The sequence below is a fragment of the Astatotilapia calliptera genome, chromosome 22 (genome assembly GCF_900246225.1).
Source record: "Astatotilapia calliptera chromosome 22, fAstCal1.2, whole genome shotgun sequence".
In the NCBI taxonomy this organism is placed as follows: Eukaryota; Metazoa; Chordata; class Actinopteri; order Cichliformes; family Cichlidae; genus Astatotilapia; species Astatotilapia calliptera.
The window spans coordinates 4,122,625-4,145,058 of NC_039322.1; the positions used below are offsets into that span (position 1 = coordinate 4,122,625).

Here is a 22,434-nt window from a genome sequence, read left to right on the forward strand (position 1 = left end):
TAGAGCTTTATTGTATAAGCCATCACTAAGACACTAAAACCAACCAAAAGACACTGAGAGCCAGTGGAGTTCAAATGCATGAGATCGAAATGTGGATTAGACCATCGGCATACTTTCAAGATGTTAGGTTGATCACTTTAATCTCAAATCAGAGTCAAAGATAACACAAAGGCTCATAGCTTTTGATCGAACCCAAGAAACCACCAATTCCAAATCCCTGGATGGTGCATCTCTTCTTCACCCGGAGGCCAGGACTTTCTGTTTTGTCTTTGCTGAACTTTAAAAGAGTTTTCCTGACTTTTTTGCTTGGAAAAGAATTATAGCTGCACTCAAACCATGCATGCCATTTGGCTCTGCAAAAAATTAGACACGTGTCATCAGCATAACTTTGAATTTATGTTAAACATTTAAATCGTGCACAAGTGAAAATTATGCAAAGATGTAAATGGAAGCTTTCTGAACGCGGCTTACTTCGAAACCCAAAATCAAATTTTCAGTCGTTTAGAGCGAGACAAAAGGCTTTCTCTGTTCCAAATAAGCCATACTTGTTCAGTCTGTCTTTCTAATTTTAGTAGGACGAACTTTAATATTTAAAATACTAACTGAGGGCTGCAGAGTCTCTTGGAGGGGGTTGTTAGTTTTTCTGATAATTGTTCATGTCCACTGTAATGTTAAAACACACCCGAATGAAACTGTCACACTTCCTGATGATCAATTATTCAAGTGCATTTTATTAGCAGCAGCTGGTTAATTTCTGTGCAAGCGTCGCTGCACTTATCTTCCACAGGACTCTACAAAGTCCTCCGACAACTTTCTTTTTCATTTGACTATATGAATGAAATTTATTTACAGAAGTTCACAGAAGCTTTGTGAATGTGTTCCACTTAGAAAATCATAAAGTAGAACACGCAATTTAATATTTAGAAAGACATTTGTGTAATGAATTGTATCAAACAGAGCACTCACATGAAACCTGAGGGAACATGCTTGTATTAAAACTAAAGCATTTTTTAACAAATTCAATTCCTCCTCATCAAATATTGTTATTGCCAGGCCTAAAAGATGTAGTAATGACTACAAACAGTAAATGAATGGCTTGAATTAACAGAGTTTTCATGTATTTGTTTCTATCAATATTTTTGCACAGGGTGAGCGTTTTAAGAGCTGTATATTTTTTTCTAATGGAGCGGGCATGTCAATGTTAATTTAAAACATTAATTTTACCAACATAAATGAACAATTAGCTTTGGGTTGACAAAAATTATATATCTATCTAACAGTGTATTGTTGGCTGTAGATTCTTTTTTTCTTTCCACATTTTTCAGACTTATAAATTGATCAGGCTTGAAAAGTTAACTCAGAGAGCCTGTAGTGCAGTTTGCTTTTTGTGTTAATGGAGACACTTGCTGGCATGTGTTTATGGTAGCACTGACAAAATGACAGCAATGATGTTAAAATGGAGAGACAGATCAATGCACCCAGGCCCATTAAAGTAGCAAAAACAAACAGATTTAAATCTGAAAAGCATTTTTTATAATAAAACCAAATATATTAAAAGAAATCATCCACATTTAGCATCATCACTGGTTATATTGCAGACTTTCTTCCACCACTGACCCACTTCGAATGCAGTTCACTCATTTTTGGCTGGACGAACCCCAGTTGTCCTCTGTTAGCCAAAAACCAGCTGGAGGCTAAGTGCCTTGCGTGCCTGCACTTGGGTAGGAGTCTTTAAGCAAGGTGAAAGTATCATTCATTCAGCTTTCCCCACCGCGCCTGTGCAAGGATTCGAACCCTGTCTAATTGACTACATTGCATTCACTGCACTGTAGTCACTGCAACCTTGAGATGTGGCGTGAGGCAAGGATCTCATCTAAACTGCACCCTAAGCCTCTGACACTGGGAAGAGTCACGCAGGCATTTTCTCAACAACACATCAAAAATTGCCTCCCTCTCCAAAGCTCCTCTAACAATATTCAGCTCTGATTTTGGGAGAGAAGGGTATTCAGGCTGGCTGTGGGCTAATAGCCTACAAAGTCAAAAATGCACAGTGGCTGCAGGCTAATAGGCAGCCGCGGCTGAGCTGACTGAAAGGGAGACATGAGCAGGAAGAAAGGAAAGAAAGGCCAAGGAAATATAGGATGACATGGAGAGGGAAAGCGATGAACAAAAATGAGGTGAAGTAAGAGACAGAGAAAGACTGCTAATCCTCAGCTGATGCAATGCTACAGGTGCAGGTTTCACCCTCACCTCAGTATGCTCAGTCGCTTTCTTTTCCCTTCATCCTTCATTCTTTTTCTCACCACTCGCCTTCTGTTATTCCCTGCTGCCCTTGTCTCTGAGAGCTACATCAGGTGGGGTTACAGGTGCAACGAACAAATCCCTCACCTCCCTCCTCCCCAACTCTCTCCTCAGCTGGCTCAAGCCACATTAATCCAGTGATGTAGATTTACAGCGACAGGCCGGCCCAGTGAGCCCCTGGTTAGTTCTCTTCAATTCTAGAATGTTCTTCTGAGTGTCCTTTTGTTTTTTACCCTGGTCTTTCCTCCTCCTCCTCTGCTCAAGATGCCTTTCTCATGTTCCACAAGCTGTTGTGCCTTTTTCTCATTGCTACTGATGCTTTTGACAAATTTCTTTCAAATATTTCATGTAGCTGCTTGGCTAATCCCAAGTGAAGGATTAGTGCGACACCTGACCCAGTCAGTAAGTAAAACCAAAGATGAAGAGCAGCTCACTCTGCACACGTATTCAGTCTTATTGCCATTATATCTTTTGATGGAAAGAAGGTGAATTAATGCTTGCTGAGAGGCAACAACCACCAATAGTCTTAGATTTTATACAGAAAAGTGTCATTGCTTTCATGATTTTTTTGGTAATAAAGTTTGGGTCTGTTGGTTAAGGTGCATAATGCACTGTGCAAATGTGATGGCCTGGTTTTAAATCCCTCCCAGAAATGTTACTGCATGACATCCACTTGAATTGCTTCCTTATCCTTCACTCTCTTTTTACCTTGAAATGTTTTACAAAATAAAAGAAAGCTGAAAAAATAAATATATTTATTAGAAAAGCACAGCATCGTTCTTGCCCGTAAGTGTAAAAAGAGTATATTTATAACAGCTGGTCAAATTTAAAACCTGTAGTACAACATCTAATAATGGTCAGCTGTACAATAGTTATTAATGATTTGGTAATTTTCAAAAGGCAGAATGAGCACATCAGCAGCTGCAAAGCAATCTGAGAAAATTGTAAGGTTGCTAAATATTGATATGCCCACATATTTGTGTCATGTAGGAAAATATACAGAGAGGACGGTTAATAAAATAATCTGATAACGATTTTTAGCAGAACAGGCTGCTGCTGGCACAATGGGTTTATTCAATGTGTATTATTTGCAGTAAAACAGAAAACACTTAGATGTTTTACTGGATTTAGATGTTAACTCCAGAAACTACTAGAAAACGATATACTACAATATAGTATTCTATAAACTATTATTTGTATATACTATATATTTTTGTCAATTAAACTCATAAAAAGAATTTAACAATTGAAAACAGCAATCTGTTAAGTTAAATGTGAAACGGTAATCACCTCAATGCAATGTTGCCCTGAGAGCCCTTGTGCCCAGATGGTTATATGGATGTTATTTCGGAATGGTCTGTACCCCATGGAAATGGAGCTGCCTACTGGTTGAAGCCTCCAGCAGCAGGACGATGCTGCCAGGGCATAACTCGAGGAACATGATAAAGAAAAAAGTCCAAATTCCCAAAGTTCAAATCTGATGAAGCTCCTGTGTACCTGATCTCCAAAGGCCTTATCCACATGTCTCAGTGACAAACACAGAAGGGAGACCTAATTCACACGTGGTTAAACATACTATCAAATTGGGTATGTATCTGCGGCTGAGTAAAGTTTCCCATGTTATACTGCATATGCCCAAGTGGCCAGAAGAGAAAAAAAAAAGTAAATTTAATAGAAAATATATGCATTAAAGAATAAGAAGGTAAGGAAAGAAGGCTGTATGTGTAACAAAACAAACAACTTGTTCTCCCATCTGTCTGCATCCATGTTTTGTATTACTGACATCTTGTGGCTGCAGTTGGCTTTTGTCTCTGGAAGCAGGATTAACACTACTTGCCCCCAACTTTACTGGAATCAAGCGCACTAGATTTCATAGATAACTGTGTCCTGTTAACAAGAGCTGGAGCTTGTCAAGTTGAAAGACTCATGGATATTGTAGATAACCCTCTGGTCTTCGACAAGAGATTTATGGTACTTAGTGTGCTAGACAAGCTCTGCTTTCACTGATCTGAGATGATTTAACATCTGCACTTTATGTTGAAACAGCTAGCCTTAGAAAGTGAATTATCATCTTATGATTTATCATCATAACACTTATTCTTTCTCTAACTAACCACCTTGGTCAAAATCTGTGCTGTAGTGGAATCAGCAAAGAAAGCACTGACAACAGAGAGGAGGTGTTAGCTCTTACTATGTGTAGTTTTAATTTAAGAAAAAAAAAAACAGACAAGTTGAACTGGTGCAGGTGTCACCAACACTTTTAGATTAGTGTCTCTGAGTAATCACTTTAACCAGCTGTTTTAATACACCACCTTTATTCGTCATTAATGCTTCTTATAGTAGAGATCTTTGGACAGTTTGCCAATAGTGGTTCCATAGTGTAGTAATTGACAGTTTTATCTAACAGTGACCGATCCCTAGTTTAATGCCAAAGGGAGCTACTTTTGATATAGGAGTGGTCAAAAAAAAAAACTCCTCTGCAGTTTTCAGCTAATAGTTAATATGCAGTAGATAACTATAGAGGTAATAACGTTTTACAATTCTTCAGCAGAAATCAGTGCAGAAAGGTGAAAATACCCTGGATGAGTGAAGGACGGTGGAGGGTGTCATCTTCTCTTCACAGGTGCTGTTACCACTGGTTCATTGAATCTTAAATAATGATTAGGTACGTAAGTAACTTCAACACAAATGCCAAGATCCAAGATTTCCCAGTTGAGCGTTACATTGTAACAAGGTGATCAATGTTACTCACTTCACCTGTCAGTGGTTTTGAAGATGACCTATGTATTGATTAATATGTGCAGGGATGGATTCAATGCAGCCACAGAGGTTTTTGGGCTGCTGCACAAATCAGTTCATGCCTTGGTTGTTCGAGATGCTTAAACTAGAAAGAATCTCTTAACATTACAACCTAGGTAGTTACAGCAGTGTTCAAAGTCTATGTGAAGTAAATTCTGGTGTGTTTTAAAAGGCACAATTCACGTTAGAACATAAACAATTTGGGGGGAGATATTTTGGACAGAACCAAAATCATACACATATCCCTGTCCCGCCATTATAAACTAAGTTAAGATTAAACATGGTCATTTCATTACATTATCAAGTACAAAAAATAAGGCATTTACTAACATACTAACAATATGTCAGTAAATGTGGCCCTAAAGATCATAGCACATCAGGATTAATGGCAAGAGGTCATTCCCCTCCATACAGAAGTTAAAAAAGGGTCGAGCTTTGGGGTTTTGCTCTGTAATATGAGGGGATAAAATACTAGTAGTGGAAAGACAGGACAGACCTGGGGTTATAACCCAAACACATGGTTTTCCTGCTTCTTCTTGGTTGGTAAGAATGCAGTAAATATTCCAAAGTCTTACAGCTGAGGAAGGTGGTTAGCTAAAAGTTACTTAAGATTTCTTTTTTCTTGTGGTTGACAGCACTTGCTGTTTCAGCGTAGAGGTAACTAGCTATATTCACACCACCAATTCATCTTCCCTCACTGAATTAGCAGAACAGTTGGTCTCCATAACCAATGGCAAATAATCTAATAGTGAAATAGTTCTTTTAAGCCTTCCCGACCACTCTGGGCACTTTCACATTATAAGGTGCATTCACCCACACAATAATACAGTATTTTATTTTGTATTCTAATTGCTTTATCTATCACACATATACATCACTGGATATATCAGGGACAATGTGGGGTTATTTACCCAAAGATACATCATCCTGTCTACTGGAGAAGCCAGAGAATGAACCATAAACCTTCTCAGTTGGTGAGCAACCAGTCTGCCTCTAGAGCCAGAGCCGCCCCTGAATGTCTGATTTTCGCTACATTTCCTAATAATTATGATGCATATTGGTTAATGAAGAGTCACACTGATAGAGAGCTGTGGATTGCCACAAATACCTGTCTCCACTGTGACCATTTCACAAACTTTCATCTGGGACAACCAGAAATCTGCTGTTAGTCATGAATCAGGACGACATGAATCAGGCATCCTCCCTCCTGTCCTTCCTCCTCTCCTGCCAACATATGGTGCCATCATCATCATCATCATCAAGATAGAGAGCAAATTTAATTTGGCTCTAATTTAATCTACACCTCATAAATTTATGTCATTAAGTGTCACATCAGTCTTTGGTGACTCTGGTACAATAGATGTTTTCTGTTGTCCTTTTTTTTTTCCTCACCCACTGTTTCATGCCAAGCCAACCAGAAACACACACATTCCTGACAACATGTCCACAAATGGGATATGTTAACTTGGTGTGCATCAATTAACTTTGACCCTGTAACACCTGTCTCACAGTGTGCCCACCATCTCCTCTACCTGTCATCTATCACCTTATTGGTCTACCTTCACTCTTCCTATTCTTTCTATTTCCTCCCTCCCCACAACTTAATTCCCTTCTTCCTGTCTCCCTACATAATTTACTTTTTTCATTTTCTTTTTCATCCAGTTTTCAATCCACTGTTATCTCTTCCCTCTTTTTCCTTCCCTCCCCCTTTGCAGATCATTCATTTCCTTTTTTTACATTCTTCCTACCTTTGCTTACTGACAGTCCTTCCTTTCACGTCAGTCTTTTATCCCTTCCATTTCTCTTCCTTCCCTTCTTCATCACCTTTCTTTTCTTCACCTCTTCTTGCTTTTGCAACCACTTCTTTCTAATAGTATTCCTTTATTTCTCATTCATTTCATCACTTCTGTCCTACTCCTACCATCCTTCTTCTATCACAGTATTCCTTTTTTCCTCCCTCCTCTGCCATCCCATCAGACCTTATCAATTTTCCTCTTTCACTTAACTTCAGTGCTTCCTTGCTTCCTCTGCTACAATTCTGCATTTTTCCTTGCCTTTTCTTTTCTTCTTGCCCCCATACTGTTTACGGTGCTGTGTAACAGTTTGGAGCCACCCCTCATTTCTTTATTTTGTCTCCAAGAACCCAGACTTTCTTGTAATTTCTGAAGTGGTTTTGAACTATGAATGTTCTTGGGAAAGCCTGGAGAACCAAAGGTTTTTTGACATTAGTTGTTTTTTTTTTCCATTTACATACATATAAGATTAGAGGACATTAGAGGCCCTTCAACAGATCCACTACTGTTTGCCAAGCCTCATGAGAAACCTCAGTGGAAGGGTGGGTATCAAGAAGCCATTCTTTAAGAAAGAAAACAGGGAGAAACAAAAAGACTGAAGTATGCTTAATTCATTTGAAAGGTTCAACTATATTCACACATAACTGTTGCATCCATTTTCCCCTGCAAAATCTAAAGACATGAGGGATGACTCCAGACTTTTCCACAGTACAGTACGTCCTTTAATCTTCCAACGTCCTGTCATCATCTCTTTTTTGCCTTTCCTTCTCTTTCTCCTCCTTCACCTCCCACCTCCATGCCAATCTCTCTTGATTTGGCACTGCAGGTTTACTTAGTTCCCTCTCTACACTGTTGACAGTGGCACAGGTTCTGAATCAGATATGCTCAAAGAGTGAGTGTGTGTGTGTGTGTGTGTGTGTGTGTGTGTGTGTGTGTGTGTGTGTGTGTGTGTGTGTGTGTGTGTGTGTTAGGGGCAATGGAGGACAAGGGGAGTCATGTCAGTGTATGATGAAACACACCTAGAGATGAATGCAGGTCCATTCATCTCCTTGCTCTCAGGCATCCATTCACAAAGGCTGATGGAGCGCACTGATAAAAAAGGATGAAGAAAATAAAATCAGCAAACATGAACGGTCTGACTGTGAGTAGGAGGGAACAGAGGAGCGAGGAACAAGTAGACAACAAGTAGTCTAAAATGGAATGAAGGAAGGATGTGAGGGAAAAGTACTGAGGTGAAGGAAAAAAACATGGATGAGGGATGGGGAGAATGGGGGAAAAGAAGTGGAGAGATTTATTGAAAAGGAGTAGAGAGAGATGCAAAAGGAACTGAAGTAAGCATAAAATGTGGAGCAACGGAAGGAAGAAAAGGTAAAAGGTCAAAGCAAATAGAAGATGAGTAGCATGAAATATGAACCACTGCATGCAATCACAATACATTTTAAGGATGTGGTTTCAATTAAGGACAACCTAGACCTGACCCTTACACCAACCTTCCTTTAATGCCACAAAATAACAGAAATGTTCCACAGGTAATTCAGGAATATCACGCAGGAAATGGGGAAAAAAGAAGAAAAAGGAAAGAAGACAAAAATGAAGAACTGAAGGAAGATAATGGACAAAGGAAAGAAGAAGAAAATGAAAGACGAAATAGAGGAACGAGTACTAAAAGGATGGAGTGAAGGATAGAAGGAAGGAAGAATGAAAGGCATGATGGTGGCAGTATAATCAGAGACCAAAGATGAACAGAAATAATCAGCATAATGAACACACAAAAAGCAAGAAGAAAAAATAAACAAAGTTAGGAGAAGAGGAACAAAAAGTATAAAAATGACAAAGATATTGGAAGAGAGGTAGGAATGAATGAGGGAGAGAAAGAATACAACAGCAGGAAAACAGAAAAGACAGGGAAAGAAAAAAAAGGTAAAACAAGAAAAAACAAAGTTAATCAATAAAGCAAAAACTGAATAAAGTCCATCCGACTCCTGAAAATGACCCAAAATGGCTGAACTCATTTAGCCTGTCGCAGCCCTTCAGTGGATATGATGTCATTGCCACACACTCACTCCTGCGCTCTCTCTCCCACAACGTGTGTGTGTAAATGTGTTTCAACAACACTTGGGGATTATGTGACTGAAATGAAGTATTCAGACAGCTTAGTGTCACAATTAAATGTGTATGATTTTGGCAAAGAGACGGAGAACGAGAGAGGAAGACTGACAGCGAACGGTGAAAGAGACACACACACAGACGGGCAGCGTCAACCTTCGGTCGCTCTGTCTGTCTGCCACTCGCTCTGCTTCGCCACCACTATGCTGTGATGGATTGTGGGAAGTGATGACACATGACAACTTCTACTGCTGTATTCATACACAGAGACACAGCAGACCAGGTGGCAACTTCAGAGAGGCACCTCTGCACACTAAGTGGGGGGTTTGAGTCATATCTCTCTCCTTGTCAGTTTGCTTCTGTAGTCCCTTTTCTTTCTTGACCCGTTCTTTCCTCCCTTTCTCCTCCTACTCCTTAGATTTTCTTATTTCGTTCTTTCTTCGTTTACTTTACAGGTGGTGACAGCAGTCACACGGTTTAGCCTTACCAGCATCCCGACAGCTGTAGCTAACAAGCTACCAGATGCTGTTAAACTCTGTTGGCCTCACAATTTTTAAAACTAATTTTACAGTCTGTTCGCTCGGTAACCTGGAAGTCTAAGTGGCTTCAAGGCAAGTTAAAAGAAAATTACAGATAAGAAATATTTCTTATTTTAATGGCTTTAACTATTGTTTCTAACACTGCACTCACAAAAGACCTTTTCCATAGCAGACACCTGGCCTTGTCCCAAAGGAAGGTACAGGTATATAACCGATTGCTCAGTTCCACTTAGATGGGCCCATCCTTTTTTGCATGATGGTTCACTGTCACAGTGTAGTGAGTCCTGGTTAATTTCACTTGTTTTCCCTGCACCAGTGTAAAATGTCTGCTGTACTGAAAGTCAGCCCTCAACATTCAGGCTCACAGAAACACTTCTGAAGCCTGCTGCCCAAAACAGCAGACTGCAAACAAACTAACAAACTTGAGGCTTCTCAAGACATCGACTGAAGTTGCTCTTTCACAAATATAACACATAGCAGAAGGCAGCCCGCTTACCAGACAGCCTCGTGTCTGGAAATACTTTGGTCCTCCATGTTTAAATGTTCAGGATGTGGGACACATGAAGAACACACATTTACTTCAGCTGTTTTTTGTGCATATGGAACTTTGTACGAGGAAGCTGGCAGGAAAAAGACATTTGATGGACAATTTGACTGAACTACGCATTTGCGTTCTCACATTCAGCTCTTTTGGTTAATGCCTTCAAAGGTTTGGGACTGCAATGCAGGTATAAGAACTGCATAAAGCAAATTATGTACTGATAATCTTTAAAGTACAGTATGTGCATCTGAAATGTCAACAGAGAGCATACTCATTGCCCATGAGTATGGTGAACCACCCGCATCCCTAAAGCATTCAACCTAGGGCAAGCACTGGATAGTAATTTCACAGTTCACCAAGTAAATTTGGCTAATCTCTTGTCTTGTTTACAACCTGTCTGATCATCATCTCTGGCCCTTTTTTTGGATCTTGGCTGTTCACATGGTGTGTAAAACACTGTAATAAACCAGAATTATGCACTGACAGATGTAATCCCCCAGAAGCTGTGGGTATCCATCACACTGGGCCTCTGTGAACATGTGCAGGTGGTGTTACACATCAAAATTTGCATTGATGTCTGCTGTTATATTTCCCAGTATAATTAAAATGTACAACAATAACTGGCCTTGCAATCACTGAATCCTGAGTTTTTGTTTAAAGTATGCTAATGTGTGCAGAGGCTGCATCTGCGCATAGCTGTGCAGAGTTTATATCTGCCCTCGTGTCTATATCTCCTTCATGAGAAATGAGTAATGTCAGCAGGGCAACCAGGCTTTATAAAACACATTTTCTGAAAACATCCCCAGAACATCATCCTCACAAATAATGAATTCAATATAGTACAGTACAGTCTGCAATTCTTCCTTTCGCTTAAACATGCACCACTTCGTAGCCCACAGATTCCTCTACCTGTAGACATCTACTTTAAATCTCGTGCTCTGGTGCAGTAACATTGTGGAAAAAGTATGAATATTGTAAGAATGAATGATTGTGCTAATTTGTTAGTGCAGGAGATCATGGCTCTGTGGTGTAGAGCAGCTATAATGATCCTGCTGTTCTTGAAACTAAAGGCTGCTAGTTGCAGCTTCAGACCTGATTTGTCCCTTTTTTCCCCCTGCTAAGAATTAGAGGCAACTGGTCTGCAGCCACAGACTGCTTGTGTCTTTTAAAAAGTTAAATATGTTTAAGCTCCTAAAAAAAATTTCTTGCTTCGACAAAAATCCCTTAAAAATAGCAAAATGTAAGCAGTGTTTACACTGATTTCAGTACTCCTTGGTGTAGAACCTACAAGGCAATAAAGACCACTGGATAGCAGTGCACACTGGAGATTAGAGAGCAGTTTCACCTTCTGTTTTCTTGTGCAGCTCAACCACCAATTAATTCCAATTTTGCTCAGCTCCTATTTGGTTATTGCCAGACTTTTGCAGGCATTCAGTGTTTCACAAACATTCAGTGTTTTCTTTTTAATGCACATGCTAACTACGGTAGAAGTCATTATAGTAATACGGTACTTTCATTACAGATCACTACAAGAAACATTAGTTATTTCAAATGGATCACTGAAGATCAGGGATTTTTTTAGCATTAGGAAAATATCACACTTTGGGTTAAAATATAGGAGTTTGCATGTTCTCCCCGTGTTTATGTGGGTTCTCTCCGGGTACTCTGGCTTCCTCCCACTGTCCAAAGACATGCACTTAGTGGAGATAGGTTAATTGGTTAATCCAAATTGCCCATAGGTGTGAATATGTGAGTGCGAATGGTTGTCTGTCTCTGTGTGTTGGCCCTGCGACAGACTGGCGACCTGTCCAGGGTGTACCCCGCCTCTCGCCCTATGACAGCTGGGATAGGCTCCAGCGCCCCCCGCGACCCTGAAAAGGATAAGCGGACGCGAATGGATGGATGGATGGATGGGTTAAAATACAGCGATTATCAGTTGTGTCAGAGGTCAGTTTTTCAGCTTGAAAATCTTCTGAGGGGATGAATTACAGATGTAAACATATGTGATGCATATATATACACACACACACACACATATATATATATATATATATATATATATATATATATATATATATATATACACACATATACATATATATATATATATATATATATATATATATATATATATATATATATATATACACACATATACATATATATATATATATATATATATATACACACACACACATATATATATATATATATATATATACACACACACACATATATATATATATATATATATATATATATATATATATATATATATATATATACACACACACATATATATATATATATATATATATATATATATATATATATATATATATATATATATATATATATATACACACACACATATATATATATATATATATATATATATATATATATATATATATATATATATACACACACACATATATATATATATATATATATATATATATATATATATACACACACACATATATATATACATATATATATATACACACACACATATATATATACATATATATATATACACACACACATATATATATATATATATATATATACACACACACATATATATATATATATATATATATATATATATATACACACACACATATATATATATATATATATATATATACACACACACATATATATATATATATATATATATATATACACACATATATATATATACACACACATATATATATATATATATATATATACACACACATATATATATATACACACACATATATATATATATATATACACACACATATATATATATATATATATATATATACACACACATATATATATATATATATATATATACACACACATATATATATATATATATATATATATATATATATATATATATATATATATATATATATATATATACACACACATATATATATATATATATATATATATACACACACATATATATATATATATATATATATATATATATATATATATATATATATATATATATATATATATATATATATATATATATATATACAGTAAGTTTCTAAGTCTTACTGGCTGTCATGGAAAAAGGACAGTTTGTACATTTAGAAGAAGAAATGGTGCCCTTTTTGTCAACTTTTTAACTGCAGCTGTATATTTTAAACTTAATTAACATCACAAGTGTTTGCCCTATAAAGTGGAATATTTGTAGTCTCTGGGTTTTTTTTATCACCTTTTCTGCTGTTGGACCATTATCTGTCATGGTCTAACCTCCAGTGAATCTGACAGCAACTGCAGTTGCCCCATTTATTCTCTTGTTTCATTTCAAGGTCCCTGACATGACAAAAGGCCGCCTTATCCTCATCACCTTTGAAGTCATGCTGCGTGTATGACCTCAGACTCACATGATGTTTTGGCAAGTTGAGGGCTTCACAAAAGGAAGGGGGGGTGAATATGGAATAAGACTTGCGGTGTGTGATAGTCTGAGCCAAAAAGCTACCATCCTTATCCATCACACCTTGTCCAGCTTAAGTACCTAACAAGAGATAAAACGCCTGGATCGGGCCAAACAGCCCGCTGGCGTCAGAAACAGCATAAAAAAACTCTGCTGCCTCAGCAGTTGAACGGTGGAAGCAGGAGATCAGCACAGCCAAGATGTTTTTCCTCTACTACGAGGGGCATAAGGTCACACAAACATGTCCAAGATGTCAATCGTGATTGAATATAAGACAGAAATGTTGATACTGTTGCTCTCAGCTTGGGTATAGACCCTCAATAGCTCCAGCACTTCTAGTTTCTGAAACCATGAAATTAAAAAGGAACCATGCCAACATATATCCATTCATCTCAGTTTGAAGCTTATAGTGAAAGGCAGTAAACAATACCTATGAGCATATAAGTAAGAAAGGAATCCATATCCACACTCCTATCTAGTTGTTTCACACATCTGAAAGGCTTCTATTTCCCTGGGAATAGAAAATGGGAGTCTTTACTGTTAATGTCACACTGACCATCAACTCCCACTCTGCCATGTAACTCAATTACAGACTCAGCCACACTCATACAGTCTGCTGTATAGAAATAGACGGGATGAATAGTGTGTTTATACTACATGACTAGAAATTCAATTCACAGTGGGCTCAAGCCAAGCGTATATCCAAACTGTTGAATCAGCCACACGCACACACTGCTGGAACTAAATCATCATCAGTGCCAGAAGTGTTTTATCTTATTATGTTTTAAGGAAGTGTGTGTGTGTGTGTGTGTGTGTGTGTGTGTGTGTGTGTGTGTGTGTGTGTGTGTGTGTGTGTGTGTGTGTGTTGGTTGGAGTGAAGGAGCAGGAGGAGGAGAAGGGAGCAGGGAGGGGTTCATTCTCCTAGCTCTGAATCCCAATTTCCCCTGTCTGTCCTGGGGAGTGATCTTCACGCACACAGCCTGCTGCTTGCTGGTGCACCAGCTGCTGATGCGCGCGCGCACACACAGACGAATGATCCCGGATCTGATAGCTGCCCTACAGCTAATAATACTGAAGCAGGGAGAGCAAAAGGGGTGAGAAAGACGAGGTTTGGTGGGGTAAACAGTGGGTGGAGGGTAACAGATATGTGAGAGCCCTGAGGTGCAGTAAGACAGAAGCTGGAGAGGGCAAAACGCACATATGCGCAACAACCGGTTGGAAAATTGCAGAATGCAAATGCCTGTATGGTGAGGACGCGAAAAGGCATGTATGCGGTTTTTTAGAAATGTCACATCTGAATCACAGCTGCTTTCATCTGTCTGTCACTGGCAGCAACTTGCGCTCTGACTTCACGCGTGACAGGCTGATTGAGGAGGGATGGAAGGATTGCGCACCGGTCCTTACGTGTGTGCGCGTCCGGGTGAAAGACAGACACGCACGGCCATGTAACCAAGCACGCGCATCAATGACAGAGGGGTCAAAGCCTCGCGCACCGGCAGGCTGCGTCCTAGCCGTGACAGCACGAGCCAGTAGAAAGTATCTCGGGATTCACATACGTGCACAACGAGCCCCGTAGAAATGCAGCAGAACATCTCACATCTAACAGCCGGAATGTGAAGGGCAAAGCCAGAGACAGTTGTCTGAGACACGGCGCAACATTTTCACCTTCAGCGTAAAAGACAAGAAAGCAAAAGGGGGAAGAGAAGAGGGTCCAAATTGAGACATGACAAGAATCTACTCACTGTTTTCAGGAGCCCCGCACTCTTTTTCTTCTCTTTTTGCTCTCCGCGTCTTCTCTCCGTGCACCACAATCCATCCGTCCATCCCTCCGCTGGACATTTCCTGCGGCATAGAGCCTGATCGATTCTAATGTTGCGGGATAATGTCCTCGGGATGAAAGCGAAACAGCTCACCCCTCCCGACAAAAAAGAAAATAGCAAAGAATCGCGCGCACGCACAGTTTCGACCTTTCCTCCACTCGGCGAGGCTACATGTTGCTGACTGCTACCTCTCTGTCCCTCTCACTCACTCTCTCCTCTCCCGTTATTTTGTTAAAATTCAGTATGTACGCTCCGTCACCTAGCAACGTCTCTCTACCTCCCTCTCTCTCCCATCCACCTCTCTGGGTCCTCATTACTTCCTCACGACACGTGTTGAATGCTAAACTAAGTTGTCCGATGTAAACTGTTTTATTTTAACTTCACCTAAATATTTGTTTCTTCTTTCCTGTAGCCTTCATCACTAATCTCTCTCCCTACCCCACCATAGACCTCATCCTCTCCTTCATCCTCCACCTCTGTCTCTCCATCACTCCCCAGGGATGCTTTTCCTCTTCCTTTATTTTTCACCAATTCACTCAAACGTCTTTTTTATACCTGTGTTTTCGTGCGGATCTTCCTATTTTCAGTCCACACTAAAATTTGAGGGACACAAACATATGTACAGAAAAAAAAGGTAAAAATCCAAATATGTTTTATGCAATTCAGTTTAACCTTGTATCTATCTACACTAGTATATTTCTTATTCTGATGACTGAATATGTATTTTAGAAGTGCACTTGCTGAGTGCAGCACACAGATTGTTTTTTGGTAATCACTGTTTATGGAAATTAAGAAATAGAGAGGCAGCTCATTAGCCTAGAACAGAACTTTGGCTGGCCTTTGTTATTGCTTTCATCCAGATAGTATTTTTACATAATTGCATAATCAGATGTTTATAATTTGGGAAGCCAACGGCTAGTGTGCTGATTTAGACTCTGGGGGCAAAAGCCAGTTTTTCATGGCCTCCAGTGGCGATAACAGAACCAGGATTTTTGTTCTTGATCTGTCTATCAGTCATCATTCATGATGAGGCATTTAACAAAATAATAAAATGACACTTATTAAAAGATGATTGTCAATGTTTTCATGTCTGCTTGTTTTTTTTGTTTTTAATAAATATCTTAGAGTTGAAATCTGTCAGTTTCTCTCCACATTAACTTTTTACAAGCATCCAACAAAAATCTGTTCAAACATGATTGGTCAGTCGTACTGGACTACAGATGGAAACATTTAGGTATCAGTTTAGTGGCACTTCTCAAACTTTTTGTAACAACAAATATCAATCAATCAATGTCAATCAAACATAGAAAAATAGGGGTTAAAGCTTAATTTCATGATGATTAATGATCATAGCAAACTCATTTTGATGTATTTTTGCAGTCCTCATCAGCACCATCAGCACCTGGGCCCACCACAAAGTTTCAGTTTATATGAACTGAGTTATGTAAGATGCAATCATTAAACATAACTAATACTGACTCATGGTCTTAAAGTGAGAGTCATTTTTTCAGGGATTTTTGCCTCAATATGTACAACACAGCTCTGCTGATGCTGTATAACCCAGCAGAATATAAATATGTTAAGTCCCTAGGTTCTGTAAATGAAAAAGTTGGTAAATTATCAAATGTAATCCAGTTTTCAGCGCTTACAGTGTAGCATGTGGGTATCAGCGCTATCAGCGCTAAGACTTGTTCTGTCTTCCAGTCATTGCTACCTGATGTACATGCATACAAAAAAATTAATACGGTGGTGGTTTTGAAATCCTCTTTTTGCTCTTCACATTAACTGTTTACCTGCTTCCAGTATAAGCCTCCTCAAACACAGCTCAGAAGTCCTTTTCTGGCATGCCCAGCTTCAGAAGCTTAAAAAAAGATCACAACCTATATTCTGCATACAAGCAAAACAGAAAAATGAGAATCAAAGAGGAATTTCTGAAAAAAAAAAAGTAATAATCATCACAAATTCCTTTTGGTTTGTCTTCCCTACAGAAAATAAACCATATTTTTTCTACAGAAATAAACATTCCTAATAGTTTAAACCCTAATTTCCTGGTGGTCAGCATCCCTGTCTGCAGTGGTTCTGTTTCCCACCACTGTGGTCTTCCCCAAAGTCTAACAACTACTGCTTTGTAGAGAAGTGCTGATTTGCACCACATAGTTCAGTTCAAGTCAATGACAACAACTGCAACCTTAAGTCCCTACAATAATACAGAGAAAACCCCAACAATCAAACCCCTTTTGAACAAGCACTTAGTTAAAGTGGGGAGGAAAAACTCCCTTTCTACAGGAAGACACCTCCGGCTCAATCAGCCATCTGCTGTGACCGGATGGAGGTAAATGGACTGTTTCTTATATAGCGCTTTTCTACTCATCTGAACACTCAAAGTGCTTTAAACAACTTGTTCATTCACCAAATCACACCCATTCGCACAAGCACTTTTTCCTAAACTGTTTTTCCAAAGTGCTTTCTAACTAACATTCACACATCATCCATACTCGATGGATGCATCACAGAGCAACAGGGGGTTAGTATCTTGCCCAAGGATATTTGGCATGTAGACTGGAGCAGACTGGGATCAAACCACCAACTTTCCAGGCAGTAGGTGATCTGCTCTACCACCTGAGCTACAGCCACCAGGTGATGTGAGGAAGACAGGACAAAAGACACGCTGTGGAAGAGAGCCAGACAGAAATAATAACTAATGATTAAAAACACAGTGATTAAAGTTAGAAGGGTGACGTGTATAAATCAGATATCATTTCTCTTCATATTGCTCAAGTATTTTTATTTCATGCTCCTTTATTGCTATGTAGTTTAGAACTCTTTAATCTACTAAATAGACATAATTCATATAAGATAATTAATACACAGCTTGCAGAATATGATGAAGCTGTACTAATAGCGTCTAACTCAGTACAATAGAAAATAGCTGAAGTTCAAGGCTGATTTTTTTAATTAAAAAAGATACTGAATGTATAAACTATTTCAATCTCTAAGCTAAGAAAAATAAGGAGTTTAGTGATATAAAAATGGGGATTTGTAGGTTGGTAGTTTTTAAAGTTGATTTATTGGAGATATATATACGCTGTGTAAAAAGGAACACACAGATAAGCAAAAAACACCAAGCTTTGTTAGTTTTTCCGGCTTTTGTTTGCCTCCTCTTCACCTCACACTTCTTTCATTTCACTTGTTTCTCAAATCGAGTTGTTATTCTGGACTCTGCTGTTATGAATGTGAAACAATGCATTTCTCATTTTATATTCTGATTTTGAATCAGCATTCGCTGCTTATAAACATAATTAATGAGGTGTGATGAAAAACATGTACTTGACATTTTGCCGTTTTATCTTCTAATTGTGGAACCAGAGTTCTTTCTCACGGCTGCTTTCTCTCCCGTCCAGAGCGGAGAAAGCGACTGCTGCTGTGGTTTATTCTTTACAAGTTCCCCGCTTGCTCTTCTCTCTTTAACAGATTCCTGTCACATTCACCGGCTTGCAGTTTCAGATTTAGCCGTCAAAATGAGAAAAATCTTTAGCCAATTAGCTTAATTTAACATCGCTTGTATCTCTGTAAATCACTACCTTCCTCAGTTGTCAGAATGACTCTCATTCACGTGTAATTACTACAAAATGTTCCCACCACAAGATATTTGCATGAAAACTGCGTCCTTGTTATCACTTTGACTGATCATCAAATGCTCGAAAGCCGTTTCATTGTAAGATGCTTGTAATTGTGAGTGCGCGGGGTTTATTTTTAGCTTCAACCTCATTGTAAAGTCTGCAGTACATTCAGCGCTAAAAGGTGAAAAATTAGCTTTTTTCTGCCTTATCTGGACTGAAACTATTACACAGCAGCAGAGAGTAAGAAATGAATGATCCCACAGCCTTACTGTTATCTTCCAGCCCATCATCGTTAATGGACCTGAGCGAGTGTGTGTGTGTGTGTGTGTGTGTGTGTGTGTGTGTGTGTGTGTGTGTGTGTGTGTGTGTGTGTGTGTGTGAGAGAGAAAGAAAGAAAGACAGAAAGAGATATTGTTGTTGTTCGTGTGTGTGTGTTTTCATTCTTTTTCCTCCCAACACTTGCTCTTTCCATGGCTGCCACAGTACATGTTGTCTTCTTGGCATAAATATAGAAAAGACAAGCAGCAGCCGGTCGCTCGGCCAGTCAGCCGGTTCGCAGACATTTAAAAATAGGCCCTAATCATCAGATGAAGGCTCAGGCGGACAGACAGGCGGCCATCTTGGTTCTTGTTTACGCTGCGGTGCTGTTGTAAATTGGACTCCGGGAATCGACTTCTGGGCTCGAAACGAAAAAGCCCGCCTGCCTGCCAGAGTACAAATAAAGTGGAGAGAGACTGGTGGGCAAAATACAAAGAGGGTAACACTCAAATACACACACTTTACAGATTAAGATGGCACGTACGCACACTTGTGCATCGGCAAATAAACAAAATACACACTGTCACATGCAGGCGCTCACTCATGCAAGCATTTCACAACTATTTCTAATGACTAATCCCCCTCTTGGGATGACACTAGCTCCATTACTCATCCATTTTTGTTTTTCGAGTCAAATAGATGTTAACCTGTCATTAGTATCTAGATCATTAGCGTTTGATAAGAGAAGCTGCATTCAAAGCACTGAATTATTAGCAAAATATCTACTTTAAATATCAAAAGTGAAAATACTCATTAGGGGCAACTGTTATGTTTTTTGTTTTAATTGCACTCATATTTAAGCATTATTTTAATGTTTGTTCATCTGCTTTTAACTACTTTGCTAATGGGTTGTCAAGCTTGCAGAAAATTGCATCTTTTAAGCTCATCCTGTTAAGCGTATGTATTATATTGATTCTTTAAAATGTAATGAAATGGAAGAAACCAGAAGGGTTTTTTTGTTTATGTGGTTCTTAATCAAAAAAGTCCCACATATAAACACTGTAATATGAGATTAAAGGTAATGAATGAGAGATGACAAAAATAAAGGAATACAGAAAATTGGAATTATCTATGAACAACATTGTTGTAAAATTAGGGCCAATCTTCAAACTTTTAAGCAAATCAGACCCTGCTCACCATTTCAAAGAGCTCACATAATCTAATTTTTCATACCTATGTTCCCATACATATTTCAACTTTCTAAATTTTTAATAAAAATATGCAGTTTTCTCAGTTTTGATCCGTTTATTCATTACCTTAATCAGTCACTCGTGTGATTTACAGTTCTTCATCATTAGGTGCTGTCAGTGCTGACGTCTCTATACCATACTAGTCACATGAAATACATCATAAATAGATTTAGACAACGCAGCCTTCCTTTGCACAAATTTCATTCTTAATTAAGGAGAAAAATTTGGAACTTCCAAACTGTGAGTTTAAGCCAAAGTCAGGATTTTAAACTTTCTGTAAAACAGTCAAGTCCTGGTTAAAATCTGGCCACAAATGCAAAAACAACATTAGCTAGTTGTGTACATGAACTCTAGAAATGTTCGGTGATCAGTTGTTTTATTTTGGATTTTTCCTGCCACTATTTTTCCACCAGCAGCTTATAGATACTAATCTTTCTGCACAATTGAACAGCATGAAACAAATGACTCTGTAATATTACTCTACATCTATCTATAAATCTATGTACGCACTGCTTTCTTGTTCTTTTTCTTCACAAATAAACTACTAAATAAATGAAATAAAGTGATAATAAAGTTTACTACCTCGAACAAGTACTAAAATAGAACACCTGGCATTAATATCACCACGTCTCCCTCCTATCGCTGCACAGCTGGTCCACAACTGGACTCAGCATCTCATTAGGCATCTTAAGGTCAAAACAAGTCTAGACATCTCTTTAAAAATAAGGCCTAACTTTGGTAAAAAGTAATTTCTTTTAGACAGTGAAGCTGCAGTTTATTAGATCATTCTTGTGACACTGTCTTAGTGTAAAGCAAAAAAATAACAAGCAGTAGTTGAGTCGCCTTTAATTGCCATTGTCTGCAATGGGCCTGGGATCACTGTGATGTCACAGACTGCTCTGTGGTCTTATGTTTAAACAGTATATATGGTTTAAATGATTAAAACTGACTTCCTAAATAACAAATTACCCATAAAGTTAATAAGGAGTTGTCTGCTGTTTCAGTGGCATTTCAGTATGTGTGCTGCAGCTTGTCAGATGTGCTCCACTTTCCAATATAGTGCACAAACATTCACCTGTCAACTATATAAAGCCAGTTTAGACATAGATGTCCAGGCACATCACTGAAAGGAGAAAAACACTTTATAATTTCTTCTTTTATCAAAACACTGACACTTTCAAACTACCGGAAAAAAAACAGTCCAGGAAAAAAATAACTCATAATGTCAGACACTCCAGTTTGTTCTCATTTTTAACAGCCCCTCTGACATCTCAGAGATGTGTAGAAAGTGTCTTTTGGCACAGGTGCCATAATATACTTGGTCATGGCAATAATGATAAGAGTTTCACTCACAAATAGACCCATCAGAACCAATCACATCCTAACCCAAACCACAATTGATTCATTTAAATCTAAGTAATTACTGATACCCAAATACAACCCAGTGGTTTTTGGTGCCTAAAACAAACCCAGCTGTGTGTGAAGAGAGACAAATCAAAAAGTCAAACAAGGAGACACAAAATCGCAGTTTAGGAAACCTGTGATGCTCCTTGCCTCCTACGTGCATTTCACTCTTTAAAACAGTACCATGAGCAAGTACAATGCATTTCAATTAAATAAAGTTGCAACTATAATATAGTGGATCACTCAACTCACATTTTTGTGAGTCACATGTATAGGTTCTCCCTCTTGTTTGTTGGTTGGTTGGTTGGTTTAAATCTGCCAGTCGACTCAGAATTACTGTCCACCTCAGCCACCTCCCTCTTACTCTAATTTGCTACATGTATACACTGCTTTATTCATTCTTAAAATATTTGATCCACTGTCCATATAAAACATGTAATGTTAAAAATGTCATGACACAGATAGACTGGAGGAAAGCTTATTAACGGTACAATTCAGATTCATTTTCCACACAAAATCCAAAATAATTCTGCATCCCAAAAAACATGG

At 38.4% G+C, this 22,434-nt stretch overlaps 1 protein-coding gene across 1 annotated transcript in view; it reads right to left on the reverse strand.

Moving 5' to 3' along the window:
* The window catches only part of grin2da (glutamate receptor, ionotropic, N-methyl D-aspartate 2D, a), a 249,319-nt gene extending 233,655 nt beyond the window's left edge, over nucleotides 1–15,664 (reverse strand). Inside the window, exons 1-2 of the mRNA XM_026156009.1 lie at nucleotides 15,276–15,664; nucleotides 7,913–7,982 (exon numbers count right to left, since the gene is read on the reverse strand). Coding sequence (XP_026011794.1) covers nucleotides 7,913–7,982; nucleotides 15,276–15,384 — 179 coding nt within the window. The 5' untranslated portion in view covers nucleotides 15,385–15,664. The remainder of the gene's footprint in view (nucleotides 1–7,912; nucleotides 7,983–15,275) is intronic.
* Nucleotides 15,665–22,434: the final 6,770 nt, after the last annotated feature.